General features: G+C 39.5%; 1 protein-coding gene across 2 annotated transcripts; it reads right to left on the minus strand.

Annotated features, from left to right (window-relative positions):
* Positions 1-735: 735 nt before the first annotated feature.
* On the minus strand, positions 736-16273 carry mafk (v-maf avian musculoaponeurotic fibrosarcoma oncogene homolog K). Of its 2 annotated transcripts, none has more exons than XM_065260516.2 (3): positions 16088-16273; positions 5887-5961; positions 736-4451 (listed from the first exon to the last, which is right to left on the minus strand). In XM_065260516.2, exons 2-3 carry the CDS (start codon positions 5929-5931, stop codon positions 4023-4025), a joined length of 474 nt encoding a protein of 157 aa, XP_065116588.1. In that variant the 5' UTR covers positions 5932-5961; positions 16088-16273; the 3' UTR covers positions 736-4022. The 2 variants fall into 2 exon arrangements, with proteins under 2 accessions (XP_065116588.1, XP_065116580.1); XM_065260508.2 differs by having other exon boundaries at positions 5887-5965; positions 16088-16271.
* Between the last annotated feature and the right edge of the window lie 429 nt (positions 16274-16702).

Below are 16702 nucleotides of genomic sequence, written 5' to 3' on the forward strand. Positions count from 1 at the left end.
GGTCACGGATGACGTATCGAAACTCCGCCCCAGTGTTTACAAATGTGGTGAAAGAGGACCGTTCCGACGTTGTTGTATGTGGATACTAATTAATGTCTTTGTGTCAGTTTATTGTTTACAATGGTCCGCAAATGTGCGTTTTATATATGTAACACGTGACCTCCCTACGTCACTACGCATTTATGTTAGGTTGCGCTGGATCAGACCTAGACGAAAAGTTGTGGTTTAAGAGAGCATTTTTTTTTTGTCAAAAATGACAATCGTTTCGCTAGATAAGACCCTAAAGCCTCATTTGGGATCGTTTATAGACCTTTGAAACTCCGTTGAAAAAAAACTGTTCAGTGTTGAGTTAAGTATTAAATGTTGGGCTCTATTAAAGTCCATTAAAATGAGAAAAATCCTGCAATGTTTTCCTCAAAAAACATAATTTCTTCTCGACTGAACAAAGAAAGACATCAACATTTTGGATGACATGGTGGTGAGTAAATTATCTGGATTTTTCTTTTAAGAAAATGGAATATTCCTTTAACATGTACTAATACACACTTACACACCAAAGGAACTGTAATATCATGCATCGGACCAGTGGTGCTCTGTAATATAACCACCAAACTATCGGTATCGGCAGATATCAGTCTGAAAATCATCTATCGGTATCTGTGGAAAAAATGCTAGTTTGCATCACTAGTTTGTTTATTAAACCTTGTTTAAAAATGATTTATGAATGAAACGAGATTACATGAGAAAAAGCTTTATTTAAAAGTACAAAACAAACACTGCAGACTTTGTACAGGAATAATTTACCACCTTATATTCAGCCAGAATGGAAAAAAACAGAATGATTTTATTTGTACATGAGGGTAGTTCATTTAAAAGAAAACAAAAGAAAATGTAAATAAAAATAATTTAGACGTTTAAAAAAAAAATCAAAATAAATATCAAAGTTCAATGTAGTACGAGCAGATTAATGTGAATCACGAATACGATGAATCCAACCCTATGTGTTTCGCTGCCTTTTGATGTTGTCCATATTTACAATTACAGCTAAGAGGCCTATCAAACAGGCAAACGTGGTCGCATATGGAAATTAGGTTAAACAAAACAACCACGCCCATTCATACAGTACTTAAAAGACGACAAGCTCAATGTTAAAGGCACTATTTTAACTACAACCAACATGAGTACTACTTCCCCCAATACCTTACAGTTTCATCTTAACATTGACAAATATAAAGTAATAATTTGGAGCAGCATACTTTATATGTCATGGAGACTTTTTATAGGCAAGTGTGTTTTAAAGAGCATCGGTTAACATTCCTATGTGCGTTCATGGTAGATAGCTTTTAAGGACTGACTGAGCGCATATACTTTGAAAAATATATTTATATATATATATATATTCATGTGTAAAATATAGAATAATTTATCCTATTCAGCCCAAAAGGCCACATACAGCATACAAAGAATAAAAGACAGAAAAAGTACCCACTTTAGAGACCACCTTTACCATCCAACTGTATTAGGAGGAACGTTTATCACACTGTACTGTTTAGAAATAAAGAAATGTCAACAGGCCTCAGTCAAAGCCATGAGATGATGAAATTGGTATAAAGACACAAGCAATGCCTTCTTTCAATACTAATATTGTTTCTCAAGAATTAAATTTACATTGCTTTCCAAACTGGCCAAATTAACACTGGCATTACTGTAACAACATCTTGCATCCTTTCCATTAGTCTGAATTAAGGCATTGTGATCTGACTACCAGAGGTCATTTTATTTATAATATAAATTAAAGGAATAAATGAAGTGAATTTAACAGAAAGCACATACATGGGTTATGGCTTTGGTGGCAGCTAAACAGAATACAGTAAAGCGAAACAGCAATGCCTCAATAGTCCAAGAAGAGAGAGCGGGTCTTGTCTGTCATCAGCTTTTTAACAAATAAAGAAACGCCACAAGATCACCACAAGATGTCAGTGTAAAGCACAAAATAAGCCATTTTGTCACAATTCTCTTGCACAGAAAATAGAAAATGTGCACAACATCCATAAAAAGAAGAAGAAGTGATATGTAGCACTTCCTTTCAAGGGAACAAAAACAGAATTCCAAAGAATTGTAATATTATGTAATGAAGAAGGTAAGCAACCAAGCAGAACAGAAAATTTGGCCACAGTGTGACAAATGGGAAATTTCTGGGCTTTTTACCTCCTCTTAAAAGCGTTTGTGGCCTAAAGGGTAAGCGAGGACTTCCAATTATATACCCATTGCATCCAACAAAAGAGGATATGTGGTCACATTTAAAAAGAACTGCACATCATGCATAACTGTAAAAGGACGTGTTCTTGTCGTGGTTTGAAATGCTGACTGGAGGTTTGATCAAAAACAATGCCGTAGAAATGATGAATACTGAAATTATATGCTTTCAAAATCCCAAATAGGAATCCACAATAGCCTCTCTACGAGCCAACGCTACCATTCACTGTAAACACTCATAGTGTGCCCAGTTTATGTACAGAGAGGAATTGAAAGAGGGGATTTCAGGGCGAATGCGTGTCTTTCCTCAGAATGACGACGGGAAGTCGTTTACATTTTGAAACTTAATCAGTTCAATAAACTACTCAGTTCAGGTCACACCACACTGAATGTATTTCATGTCCTGTGTACATATAAAATCTGATGCAAAACATTGCTCTAGATAGCAATCAGGGATTAAAAGTCATATATATATAACACTTGTGGACATGTAAAAAGTGTGCTAAGAGAATAACAAGACCCTTAATGTTTTGTTTTTTCTGCTGTGGTGGAACAGTCATAGCCACTTACGTAAGAGACAATCTTGATTTTAGACATCTTAATTCTTATGACAGATCAGGGGTTTTTTGGAACAAAGAAATGATGCACTGGTTTAAATGGAGATATAAAAGGCATCAAGATTGTTCTTACCCAAGAGTCTGTGTCAAAATATTTGCATGTAATATACGTACATTTAGTCAGGGTTACCAACACCGGCAGTGGCACCTTCAGTGACTTAGCAGTAGGAATGCTTTCTGATCGGACGGAATTTTCGGGAGCTTAAATCTGACGTTATTTCTTAAGCTTAAGGCTGTGTCTCAGTTCTGTAATATACAGGTTATAATTGAACATTTATTTGCCAAGACAGCTCCTGTTATCGCTATATCCAATATGGATTACCTACCATTTTATGGTGTCGTATAGAGACAGGTCAGAAAAAACAGTATATCTTTAAGATAACGGACGTTATCATCAACCTCTCGTAAAAAAGAAAAATATTAAAAACACCATCAAGTGCCCTCAAAACTTGATCACTTTGCGTTTTCCGTCTAGAATATTTACATACAACGTCAGTCTGCTTTGCAAGTGCTTCATAGTATTATACTGTATTTCAACAGTAAAATAAGTGCCTTTTTCCTATTTGAAAATCCTATGTTTAAACTGTTTACTTTAAGACAGGATTGTCTCATTTTCCGATGGTTAATTTCCTTCTATTTATCAAAAAACATACAACGCTTCTTGATGCACATGTATCATCATTCTGAACCTTGAACCTGGTTTTAGACCATGACCAGGATGCATTTTACTATTCGGGACTCATCATTATCAATATTGCAATGTTCCTGTGCTATGATGATACAATATATTGTTATCCAGTTTCTGACATATATGCAATATGCCACAGGCACCCAAACTGGCAGGTTAAATCAAGTACTATGTCACACTTTAACAAGTGCTCATCTCTGCTAAGTCTCAGCCTAAAGTAAAGCGCACAAAACGGCCAGTGTGCCCTGCCGGTGCCGGAGTTTAAAGCACAGTGCACAGACAATATAGATTAGGTTTTGGATGGGTGTGTTTTGTGAGTGAGAAATAGAAAAAAAAATGGATGCAGCCTGTTGTAGTCCTTCACCCTCCCTTTTGTCTGATCACTAAACTGACTCTCAGTGTAGACCAGGGGCCAGTCTAGGTCCAAAGATCAGGAGCCGGGCGGACACCGTCAATCATCACTACGAATGTGCCGAGAAGGGGGCGGAGCTGGGGTTGTGATTGGCAGATTTAACAATAGTGATGACGCTTGTGGTGGCCACCTTACCAGGAGGCCCTCGTGTGACAGTCCTGGCAAAGCATTGCAGGGCCTCGTACTTCGCACGGAGCGCTTCGAGCTCTAGGCGCATGCTGGCATTTTCACGGGCCAGCTTGTCCACTTCGTGTTGCAGCTCTATTTTTTGCCGTTCGAGCTCTTCCTTCTGCGTGACGCGCTTGATGCGGCAGCTGGCAGCGTAGCCGCGGTTCTTTAGCGTGCGACGGCGCTGTTTCAGTCGAACCACGTCTTCCTTGGTCAACCCGCGCAGGTGCTGGTTGAGCTCCCGTACCGACATGGCCACCAGCTCGTCATCGCTGAGTGCCGGTGCATTCTCACCCGCCTCCTTCTTTAGCTGCATGGTAGAAAATGCAAAAATATATAATCAAAGTCGATGCAAACAGAGTGAAACAACATTATACACAAACAACCATGCAATAATCTAAAACCTCATTCACACAGCACTTTGCTTCCAGAAAATTTCTGTAAAATTGTAAGAGGGGCTTCTGTGTGAGCGCAAACGCGTCCCGTAAATGTTCTGGGATCACTCGTATTAAGAGACCTAGTAACATTGCCGTAAATGCAGAAACAAGAAGCAGAAACAATGCCGTAAGGGGCGTGGCGTAGTAAGGACGCTCATGTCATCGCAACCAGAAGTTACATTTTAATTCTTTGACACAGGAATTTAAACGCAGATCAACATACATGACGAGAAATGATGGCAAACTAGACTGAAGCAGAGATCAGGGAGCTTGTCACTATCCGCGCTGAAGCTGAGATCATTCACCAGCATGAAAAAACAGCGCATTACGCGTTCCTTATGATCTTGTCATAAACTAAAATGCGTTTCTAGAGAGAGAAATCACGGCTAATTAGCAAACTACAGACGCTGTGGAAAAAAATGTGTCATGTGTATTTGTGGGATCTTTACGGTATTTGTTTGAATGCACGCACAGATTCCAGAAAATCATTGGCAGTGTGAATGAACCAAAAATCAAACGTTCCCGGACAAATCCCGGGCGCATTTTTCGTGTATTTTCCGTAATCTCTGTGTGAAAAGGTCTTAAAGGGGACATTTCATGACTGTGTTCCATGTTTAAGTGCTATAATTGGGTTCCCAGTGCTTCTATTAACCTAGAAAATGTGAAAAAGATCAGTCCAGTAAATTAGTTTTGATAAACCATTCTCTACAAGCATGTGCAAAAATAGGTCATTGAAATTTGACTCCCTTTGTGATGTCAGAAGGGGATAATACCACCCCTTAATCTGCACTATCCAACTGCGACACTGCCGGAGATCAGCTCATTTGCATTTAAAAGGACACACCCAAAATGGCACATTTTTGCTCACACCTACAAAGTGGCATTTTTAACATGCTATAATAAATTATCTATATGGCATTTTGAGCTAAAACTTCAAATATGTACTCTGGGGAAACCAAAGATTTATTTGACATTTTAAAAAAGTCTTGTGAAATGTTCCCTTTAACACAGGAGTTCTCAACCTTTTTCACTTTAAAGCCCCCTATTGTCCACAACATTTGAAGCCCCCCCCCTCAGAATTTCTACCAAATCAAGTATACGAGAGCTTGACATAAATAAACAGGTTTATGTTTGTTAGAAAAATATCCAAATTATTCTAATGCTTCTCGTTTTTTTTATATATATAATTTTAAGTCATCTTGAGGCCCCTTTGGAAGTTTGTTGAGGCTCTCTAGTTGGCCCTGGGCCCCTGGATGTGAATATCATGAAATTTAGAGATAAAGATTATATTTATGAACACAGTCTTACCTTTAAAGGTTTGCTCGCTTTAAAATGAGTCGTCATGCCCTGCATACAAGCAGCTATTCAGACTTCCTCAGAAATCTGCCTAAAAGAAAATGACAGAAAAAGCATATAAGATTTATAAACGTTACACTTGCAAAAAAATATATTTTGTACCAAACCAATGTGTGCCATGCACATTGCAATGAAACTGCTGAGTTAAATGACATTACTAGAAATGCCATGCAGAGGGCGCTTCGATACTGAGTCAGACAAGAGTCGGGCTGTTTACTGGCTGTTCTCACGTTGAAGCTTACTGGACTGTAGGCGTGTTCGACTTTATGTGGTGGGGAGCAGACCACCGGCACTATGACATCAAAGTAAAGTGAGAACTAGTCAGAAGGTGAGCTCTCGGATCACTATCGCGGTACTTTGCTGACATACGCCGATCGGTATGCAAAGCACACGAAGTTGACCACGCCAGGTTACAAGAGCGCAATAATAGCAGCGGGTCAACAACACTCAGCACGAGGCTTTGTCTGATCTCTCCGAGCAGTTCACGTCAGGCTATTTTTACTGCTGCGCTATATTTATAAAAGCCATTCTGTACGTTGGAGCTCATGGAGTCGAGACTCCCGCCATTGCCAAATAAAAAAACCGTTGCCGGTGCATAAGACACACTCAACATGCGTCCCATAGCAGCAGCAGCATCGGAACGCGTGAAGTCTACTCAAGTCTGTTGCTATGGAGACCCATGGGTGTGGGAAGAACGTGTCACGTGACCAGAAAAATGGTAAACAAGCTTCATTCATACGTTCAGCACACACGGAAACGGCTTTTAAAATGAAATCTAGCAAAGACTCAAAGCAAGACCCTTTGTAGCATTAAAACTCAACATTAAAACATATATTAATAATATTTATAATAGAAAATATCATACTTGAATAAAAATATATTTTATAGGTTTCTAAAAAGTGTTTTCTAAGAAAACAAAAGTGAAACACAAACTAGACAATTAGCGCTGTTTCAGTTTGATATGATTTAAAGGTTATCTAACTTGCATACTGTAAAAACGTAACGTTGTCCTTTATGTCTTTCCTGTGTTTTTCAACACAGTTGTATCCTTAAAAACATAAAACACAAAGTAGCACAAGCACTCGCGTGTTTATTTTAGAGAAATCTAACAAAAGTTTAGCAATGTTTTTGCTTCAATCAACAATCACCCTCGCACAACTGTTAGTAATAGGTGCGTCGGAAAAAGACCAAATATGGGCAATATTAGAAAAAAATGAAATATCAAGATAGTGTTGTTGTTATTTTTTTGTAATGTTTTTGCTTTAAAAAAATATATTTCCAATGGGCTTTGATTAAAAATTATTTTGTTATCATACTATTATATTGAATGATATTATTTTTCTTACCCCAGTGGAAAACAGCTTTTTCAATGTAAGCAAAAACATTGTTTTTTATTTCTAGACCATTTATTTTTCCATTATCTCGCTACTTAAGTAAATATATCTTTTGAGGATGTTCAGATAACCGTATTGGAAACTAAGACACACAACACTAAGAAAATATTTTTATTGTTACTCCCATTAAACATAATAAAAAGTATAGACCACACATGTACAGCTTTAATTAGAACGTAACGTTGACTTTTGCTGTTGTCAAGCCTTTGCCGTTCAGTAAATGGAACATTCCAGAAGGCAATCTGTCACACGGGAATAGTTTCCCTTAAACGGTCACTGTTATATTTGTGCTTTTAGACAATGTTCTTTATCAGCTTTAGAACTGTGACTGAAAGACTGGGTCCTATTACACACGGCTTTCCTGGCTGATTTCATGTCCTTATTTAACTGTGCTTGTTATATTTAGCGCAGCATGCTGACACAAACCTTCAGTTGCCAGTGACACAATTTTGAGTGGAAATTTAAAAGCAACAACTCATTACAAAGCAAAATACTTGTGGAATCTCTAATGCAAGCTACACTTTTACCTGCAACTGTCTCGTGTGAAGGATTATTCCTTTGGGCTTTTAATCTTTGATTCCGGAATGAAAAATACATTCCATTCGGAGCACATATCTTTGTAGTTAAGATAGCCCACGTTCCAACTTGCTCAGCTTATTTCTCCTCTCTAGTCATCCGGCCCTAAACCCTCTGCATGCCATTTTAAGTGTCCGTTTCATTTTAGTGGGAATTCTTTGGTAATGGTTACATTAAGTATCACCGACAAGTGAGCAGATTCACTGACCATGCATGATTGGTGAATTTTGAGTCATTCAATTGATTCGGCCTTAGTAAACCACATCGGATGTGCATCAGTTGCTGGTTTAAATGTTTTGGTTATGACAGGACAAAAGAGTATAGTACTAAGCAGTTGAAACCAAATACCACCACGACAATTACCCAAGACTTGATTCATACCATCTGGCCCTTGATGTGAGGGCTACACTTACGATCCCTCAACTAGTTTTGTTTCAATCAAACTTGAAAACTACGCAATGTTCATTCACAAATAAAATAGCAAAAGAATATACAGTATTTAATTGTAAGCATGCATGTCTGGTTATTGTAACAACATTAGAAAGTAATTCATTGAATGAATTTCTTTTTTTGGCCAGTCCATGCAAACAACTTTAAATATTGAGTCTAAACTGTTCTCATGTGTTATCTTAAACTGTGTGACAAACAACACAAGGCCAGCCCTGACAAGAAGAGCTTTTGGCTCAGCACGACTGGTTTTAAAATGGCTGTGACAGGGGAGACCCTGTCTTTCTTTCCAAGGAGGACCATGGAATCAAGTAAAAAAAAAATCCTTCTCATTCATGGGGCCTCCAGCCTTTCAGCTCTTTCTCACACACACAAACACACTTCCTTAAAATTCCTCCAGTACACGGTCCCCCTGTCCATGTGCACAGAGAACTGGGGTGAACTGACAGGGGCCCCTCTTTCCTGCTCTGCCCTCACAGAGAGGAAAACCCTAATATTCCAAGGCCAGATCCATGTTTTCATGGTTTCCTGGGCACAAGTCATTGGAGTGAATGTTGCCTTTGATGTTGAACGTTTGACAGTCTGAAGCTAAACGAAAAAAATGAATCCATGTTGGGGGGGGCTGTGAAAGCCACAGAAAGGGTATTAAGTGTGGACAACTAAGCCACATTCCATACACATACTGAAACTGAGAAAAGCATGGGGCCCCACTTTATATTCACAGAGCTATGCATAATGTGCTTACTACTAGATCATTCATCATGACTACAATCAACTTAATATAACCAGATTCACTTCACTTTATATTTAATGCTACTTATATAGCATATTTATAGAAAAATCTAATTAACAACACTTAATAAATGCAATGTAAGATACAATGAAATTAAAACTGCTCATACTTATTTTTTTTAATGTTACATTGCAGTGTTTACTATAAACAATGTATCCGTGTAAGTATTTTTTTATTCATGTGCCCTCATAAACTTCAATCAAAATGTGAAAATTTACTTCCGCCCCCCTTCGACTCACTCTCGTGGTACTTTGACGTCATCCGCCTGTCAGTTCTAGAGGCGCCACATGAAGTCGAACAATATTCTCAGATGAAGTCAGTTAAGGGGATCGCACACCGGCCGCGCAGCTCAGCGTTGCGCCGCGTCGCGTCTATGACAACTCTGAGGTATTGTAAACTGGAAGTGCACATTAAATAGCGAGAGCTTTGTCAGATAGCGTCTACTTCAAAATGCAAAATATACGTTAGCAGCCAATGTTAATCGTTAATGATTTGGGACAAATATGATGTTATTTAATGTTAAACTATGTGAGTTGCGCGACAGGGATTTGAGCAACTTCCTGAGTCACAGCTGGGCGGCGCGGACAGGCGCCACCGGTGTGCGTATACTCATAGAAAACAATGTGTTCGATTTTTTTAGAACGGCGCGGCCGGTGTGCGATCCCCTTTAGACAGCTCGGGCAAAACACAACAAGCCACGCCCACTATTTCCCTGCAATTTTATTTTGTTTCACTCTGAAATACATAACAACACGGAAGTAAAGTCAATCGCAACTTCCAGTTCACGGAGCCTTTAAATACCACTATGTATTTTACAAACCTCCAGTAAATTTAAAGCAACACAATCTCATGGCAATTCGTATGCATTTTAAAAGGTGGCTAATTCGCATTAACTTGTATGACCACATTTGTACGTTTTTGTAAGATTTTCTTTCGCCCTTGTGACGTTGGAATTAGGTGTGGGATTTTTTTATTGTTTATTACTATTAATGTGCGTTTTTGTACAATTCACTTCGTAAAATATGTCGTACGCATTCCTGTGATACCAGGTTTGCTGACAGATAAATTGTAAAAAAGTGCAATGACACAAATTAAGAAATGTCTACTACGAACACTATAAAGGGCTGGGTATACTTCCTTTGGCGGAGTTTGGCACATGCGCATTGTAAATGTTTCGGTCATGGCCCAGAGTCACGTCCGTGTACAGGACATGCACAAAATCAGGATAGAAGAAGATGAAGAAAAGATGCTAGTGCATTGCAAACAACGTTCAGGATCTTCCCTTCAGTTTTTTAGAGGACTTCACATATCTGTCCCGTAGATTTTTCCAGTGTTGATAGCAATACACTTAATCTCTTCCCAGATTCTGGCTTATTTCTTTCCAAGAATTTGCAGCTCGGAATATGTCTTAAACAAGAGTTATACAAATGTGGATATTTTCGGATCTCCAATCACAAACGCTCAGTCAACTCGCAGTCCATGCAGATTCCTTCTCACACGCACATGGACTCAATGCTCGCGTCTTGGCCTCTTGCTCGGACCTGAATGCGCGCAGCATGGACTCCTTCTAGCACCTGAACTTGTAATACGCGCGGTTGGGATGCACCGATACCGATACTGGTATCGGGTATCGGCCTCGATACCACATTTTCTAAAGTACTTGTTAAAAGTCCCCCGATACCAGGGATCGATACCACGGTCTGAGAAATGTCTATGTTTGAGCGGCGTGTAAGGGGTTAATGCCTCGTGTTGTCCAAAGAGGCAGAGTTTACAACAAACTGGAAAACTTGTCCCTTGTTTTTTGTGAAATTATATGACTAAAGCGGTTACCTGTAAATTTAAATCATGTTTTTTATTAAGTACTCGGTATCGGCAAGTACTGAAATGCAAGTACTCGTACTCCAAAAAAGTGGTATCGGTGCATCCCTAACGCGCGGCTCTGACATTGACTTGCACTAGAGAGGTTGTTAGCGCACAAAGGATTAAAACCTGCGAGTTTGTTGTTCCCACTCCCTGGCACGCAGGAAATTTTAGAGCGTCTGGACTTAATGATGTGGATGGATTAATGGCATCAGTTTTAAGACGGTTGCGGTCATGACAGTGTTGCCACATTGCCCAACACTAGTGCACGCGGATGAACGCGGACCCTTCTGGTGACGAAAATGATGTTTCGCGGGCAGCGCACGTACGCAGATGGCACAGGTATACCTTGGGCTTAAGCGTTCATAAGGATGTTGATTACTTTAAAGCAACTTGACGGAGTACATTTAGCAAAACATTTTAAAATGCAGCAACAAAAAGTGTGTGTATGATTACCTCATAAGACAGATGTAAAGGTTCCTTTATCCGGCCAAGCTAAGCCTCAACAATAACAATACTGTGAAAAACTACAAACCTTTGCCTGAGGCAATGCTGCCTAGTTCTTAAACATATTCACAGACTGAATAAACATTTACCATGGCTTGGTTTACACAACTTTATCCCTGATTAACACTGCTGTATTGAAAGTGTGAGTGTATAAAGAACTGAAAGTATTCATGTAATCCCCAGCTGAGGCTGTTCAGACATGCCAGTGGTATCATGGAGATGTAGGTGATGTTGCTAAACCCACACATAGTATCTACATTAACCTTTACATCTTCCTTCATAAAACAGATCAGTCTCCAGTCCTTGTGTTCCTCCTCCCAGAATGTTTAGACGTCTCCTTATATACAGTATAATGATTCAGCTCATTGGATTGTTAGTCGGTTTACTAGGGAGACATTACTTATGCTTGACTTCATGCAGTGCCGCAAAAAACGACAGGCGGATGAAATCAAAGCAGCGAAAGCGACTCAAGAAATCATAAACCGCTCTTGCAGTACTTTGATGTCATACACCTGTCAGTCTGTACGACGCCGCACGAAGTCAAAAACACATATTTTAGAGGCTGATAAGAGTTTTATATAAGACGACATCTAAAACATTCTGGGTGGAGATACGTGAGGGCTGGAGTTGGGAAACTCTGAAACAGATCAGCTGTAAATTCAATAAATTGGCATCTTGAGTAAAGCGGAAAGGATTGTCCTGTCAAGTTGTTCAGCCAAATATTGTGAAGTTTTCCATTTATTACAAACCATGATGCAAACTACAACAAGTCTTAGCGTCATATCACTTACATTACAAGTAATAGCTTACGTAACATCTGATCCCAATAAAACAACGGAGGCGGATCATTACCAAACCTCTGGCACGCACAAATTATGTTTACTAAGTACTGCAGGCTTTAGCACTTAAGGGGATGACGTTATTTTTAGGCTCCCTGAGCAATACGACAGGGTTACTGCATATTTGAACCTTGAGATTGTAAACTTTCGGAGAAACAACCCACAAAGTACCTCCCCACTTACGGAATTTGACGCCACTGTTGCCATGTTAGCACATGTGAGATTCCCTTGTTTTTACCCCTTGTAAAGTTGTTAAATTAGACAAGGCCTTGTGCAAAGCCAAACAACACTTCAAAGCCGAGCTTTCTTGCGTTTAGGGTTATCCGTGTTGTTTGTTTTCCCCTTTTACTCCACTGGTTAAACAGTTTGGGCTCAGCACATAACAGACGTGCCACTTCACGGCTACGTGAGCCACAGAAAGCTTCGTTCAGAGACTCGGCTCTGTTTTTCCACAGGGAGATGGAGAGCTCCTTCCCCTTTGGTCCCGGCCCACTGTATTCCAGAGTGTAACGGCTCTTTCACAGGGATATTATGTAAAGGAAATGGAGAGCATAGCAGAGCCGTGAGTCATGCTGTTTACTGGTAAGAGCGAAAACGATCGGTAGGGAATCACGCCCTCCCGAACTGACGTTTCCTGGAAAATCCTGTTGTTCCGTGGGGCGGAAGGAAAAGTATGTGGAACCTTGGGAACGGTTAGCGGAACCGCCGGAACGTTCTGCGGACTGCAGCTATAACTGTGAAGCTGCTTTCCACCTGGGGACACAGGGATTCGGAGGAATGTCAAGTATGCGCTAAGCAAAGGCAAACCCATCCAGTTCGTATGACAAGAACTGCAACGTGGTTAATAAGCAGAGGTAAAAAAAAAATTCTGGAATAAATGTGACCACCCACCCCTCATTTTTACACATTTCTGATGTAAGACCAGCTTTGCTTACTCCACCCTTACGTGATCAAACATTTAAAGTTTAACTAATAGTCTTCAGCAAACATGACAGACATGAGGATTGTGCAACACAGAATCAAAACATCCAAATGAGCTCTTGAGAAATAAGTACCAGACAGCTCTTCCATAGACCTGACCACAGTGCGGTGAGGTCACTCCTCTACATTTCAGAAACCAGCGAAGGGCAGTAGAAAAAGGGCAGGGTGCAGTTTTGTGGTGCAGACACACCATAAGCTTTTACTAAGGCTTATGCTTATACAATATACAACAATAACAACAGCTTTTTTTACTATACGTGACCCTGTCTGTGAAATATAGGCTAAATTCATTACACATTGATTTCAATCTTTGACATGGTCTTTCTTAGTCAATATTTAAGATATCAAGGTTATTCTTTTACATAATGTTCTTTACATTACATATGATGACTTCCTGTTAAAAAACAGTAATCTTTTTAATATGAAATTTTATTTATAAGAAGAAAGACATCATGATGTTCCATTTGGAGACCACTTTAAATCAATAAGACTTCATGAAGACCAGTGAAATTGTCACAACCTAGGTCAAAATGTGATGCTTAAACAGAACAGAGCAGGCGCGATTGTCACAAGAGTCGGGTTTGGAGTTCCCCGTCGTTTCATTTTGTGTCATAAACTCACGAAATACCTCGGTCTCATTCACTTTCAAGACCCACTGCTCTAACCACAAAGAGTACTGTAACAGTTCCACTTCTCCAAATATGCCGCTGCTTTTTTTGCCATTGATTTTGCATTATGCTATGTTTAGATGTGCAAGTTACTAGATACTACCATGATAAGCTTTGGAAACCAGATGTAACTGCGACATGTGACTAGCGAAACACCAACACTGCTGATCTAAGTATGTTTACTCACAGGGCATTGCTTAGTGACAGGGCACAAATGCCTGCTCCTACTAGTGACCATCCCACGAGTGTGTCTTATGACAGTGCAGTGCGTGCACTTCCCCTGGATTTCTAAATGGAGCAAGTAGACAACGTACTAGTTGTGGGAGGCTATCACCACAGATACCTCAGCAAATCTGAGTCAGACTAATCCACAGACAAGGGCAAACAACCCCACATACAGTATAAATAAAGATGCATGATAAAGTTGCCCACCTTCGAAATTTTCCAAGCCATGGGACAAAGGTCATGAGAGAACACATCAATCATCTCAGACATGCAGGAGGAAGTTATTTGTACTAAAATCAATGCAGACCCAAATTTATTTCGACCCAGCAACTGGCTGAGCATTGGCAGGCATTCCAACCGATACCCCTCAGTCTGTTCCAAGTCAAAGCCTGCTGCTGATTTAGCAGATAACATCAACACTTGATCTTCTGCTGACTCTTAAAAAACAAAGCCAACTTACTAAGTGGTCTAAACTGGCCCCTCACACATGGATGGCGGGCTTTTTAATAGTTACCGTAGATGGTTACGTTTCATACCAGATATTATTTAATGCATATTCTCTTTGAGGATACAACTAACTTGGACTCCTCTAATAATGGAAAGGCTTCGGTTTAATTTGGTTTTATCACTTTATATTGGTTCAGGACAGTTATTTGATCATCCATTGTGGAAATGAATCACATTATCCAGTTATGACTCATTGTTCCTGTGAGGGCGTAGCTCTAGTGTTAACCTGCCAGAATATAGTGGACAAAATCTTTGTTCACTTCTTAAATATTTCTAATCACCTACACAACACAAAGTAATATACATTACATTCCCTGTAATTTTTAAGTGTTTTTCATAAAACAATAGGAATCTATTGTATTGTATTCTTAAGATTACATAAATAAAAACGTCTTATTTATCGTAGGGTTTGGTAGAGAATAAAGATTAAGGCTTTTGCTATATAATTAAAATATTTTATTTTGATATGCAAGTACTTTTGCAGTATCCTAACAAAAACTTCACAGCCAGGACTCTCTCACAGAGACATAAGGTTAGGTGCGCCTTCTACAGAGACACACGGTCGTATTCACAACACAGTGCGCGTTCACGGCCCCGCGCGCGGAGGATTTGACATAACGTCACATTATTGTGAACCCGCATGTTGATTAAAGAGCGCGAGTAACTGATTCTTTCCGCGCGGCTGGGATGAGTCGGGATTTTAATGTAGTTGTTAGATGTCCTGGCGTTTCTTTAACTGCACACACAGTGCCCTTTGTCCCAGAATTCCCAAATGCACACCACGTGTTTTCCTCATGTCGTAATATTAATTCTTTTGAAATTACCCCCAGTTTAAAAAAACGCAAAAAAGATAAAATCGTATTGCTAAACGTCTCTAAAAATAAGACGAGGCGCCGCGGTTTACTTGTTTGAAAGTGTCCTGTCAACTATCATGGATGTGCCTACGTTACCTCTTTAAAATGTATCAAACTTCAATAAAAAATAAACATTGAAACTTTTTTTATGTAAGCTACATGTGTACATATAAAAGTTGCAATTTATACAAAAGCAGAAAACAAGATGCGGTGTTGGAAGTAATCCTGTTGTCAAGTTGAAAAATGTAACACGTGTCCGCGCGATACAATGTTTTTACAATCAAATGTTCCGCGGATTACTACATAACGCGTATGCTTCTTTTCCATATCACGTGAAGTTTAATATTAAACTGTATCATATTAAAGAAACATGTATTAAATTACACTTAGATCAATAACATGAATGTTACGTTCAGCCTGAAGTCTTATCGGTCACCGTGAGAACATCAGCAATTTCAACAGGAATTTCAAAACATCTCCCAGAAAAGCTCGCACACTTTACCTTGTGAACGCGGAATTTTTGTCGGGGATGCGTAGAATGTCAGTGAAGTGTCCTGGGATCGACGGCTCGAGTCCGGTCTCGGTCGGAGTACGCGTCCTGCAATCGACCCGAAGTGTTTCCCTGAACTAAATTAACTACAAAACAACAACAATGTATCAACATTCCACTCTGTGCTTCCGCAAGCACTGACGTCACCGGCTCCTCGTGACCGCCCCCTCCATTCATGAAAATAACTTTATGCTGACGTCAGCCAGGCGGGAAACCAGGGGAGGCCAGAAATAGACGCAACTGTTGAATACTTTAGGGAAAAAATGTTATAATAACAGCTAAAAACGAGAAATTAACAGAATATAAATGTCAAATTAGTACATGTAAGCAACACCAGACAATGAGTTATTTCTGCCAACGCTGGAAAAGAAGTATGGTAGATGTTACAAAATGTATCTGTGGTACCGGTCTGTTATCAGATTTTATCTACGCCCATTCATATTGTCCTTCTGTAAATATGTGTGTTTATCAAATTTATGTATGGTATGTAAAGGACAAGAATGAAGCGCCCTCTGTCTTTCAGAAACTGTTTTACAGATGAAAATAAGCTTACGAAGCAGTTGCAAA

Source organism: Paramisgurnus dabryanus, chromosome 3 (genome assembly GCF_030506205.2).
Source record: "Paramisgurnus dabryanus chromosome 3, PD_genome_1.1, whole genome shotgun sequence".
NCBI lineage: Eukaryota > Metazoa > Chordata > Actinopteri > Cypriniformes > Cobitidae > Paramisgurnus > Paramisgurnus dabryanus.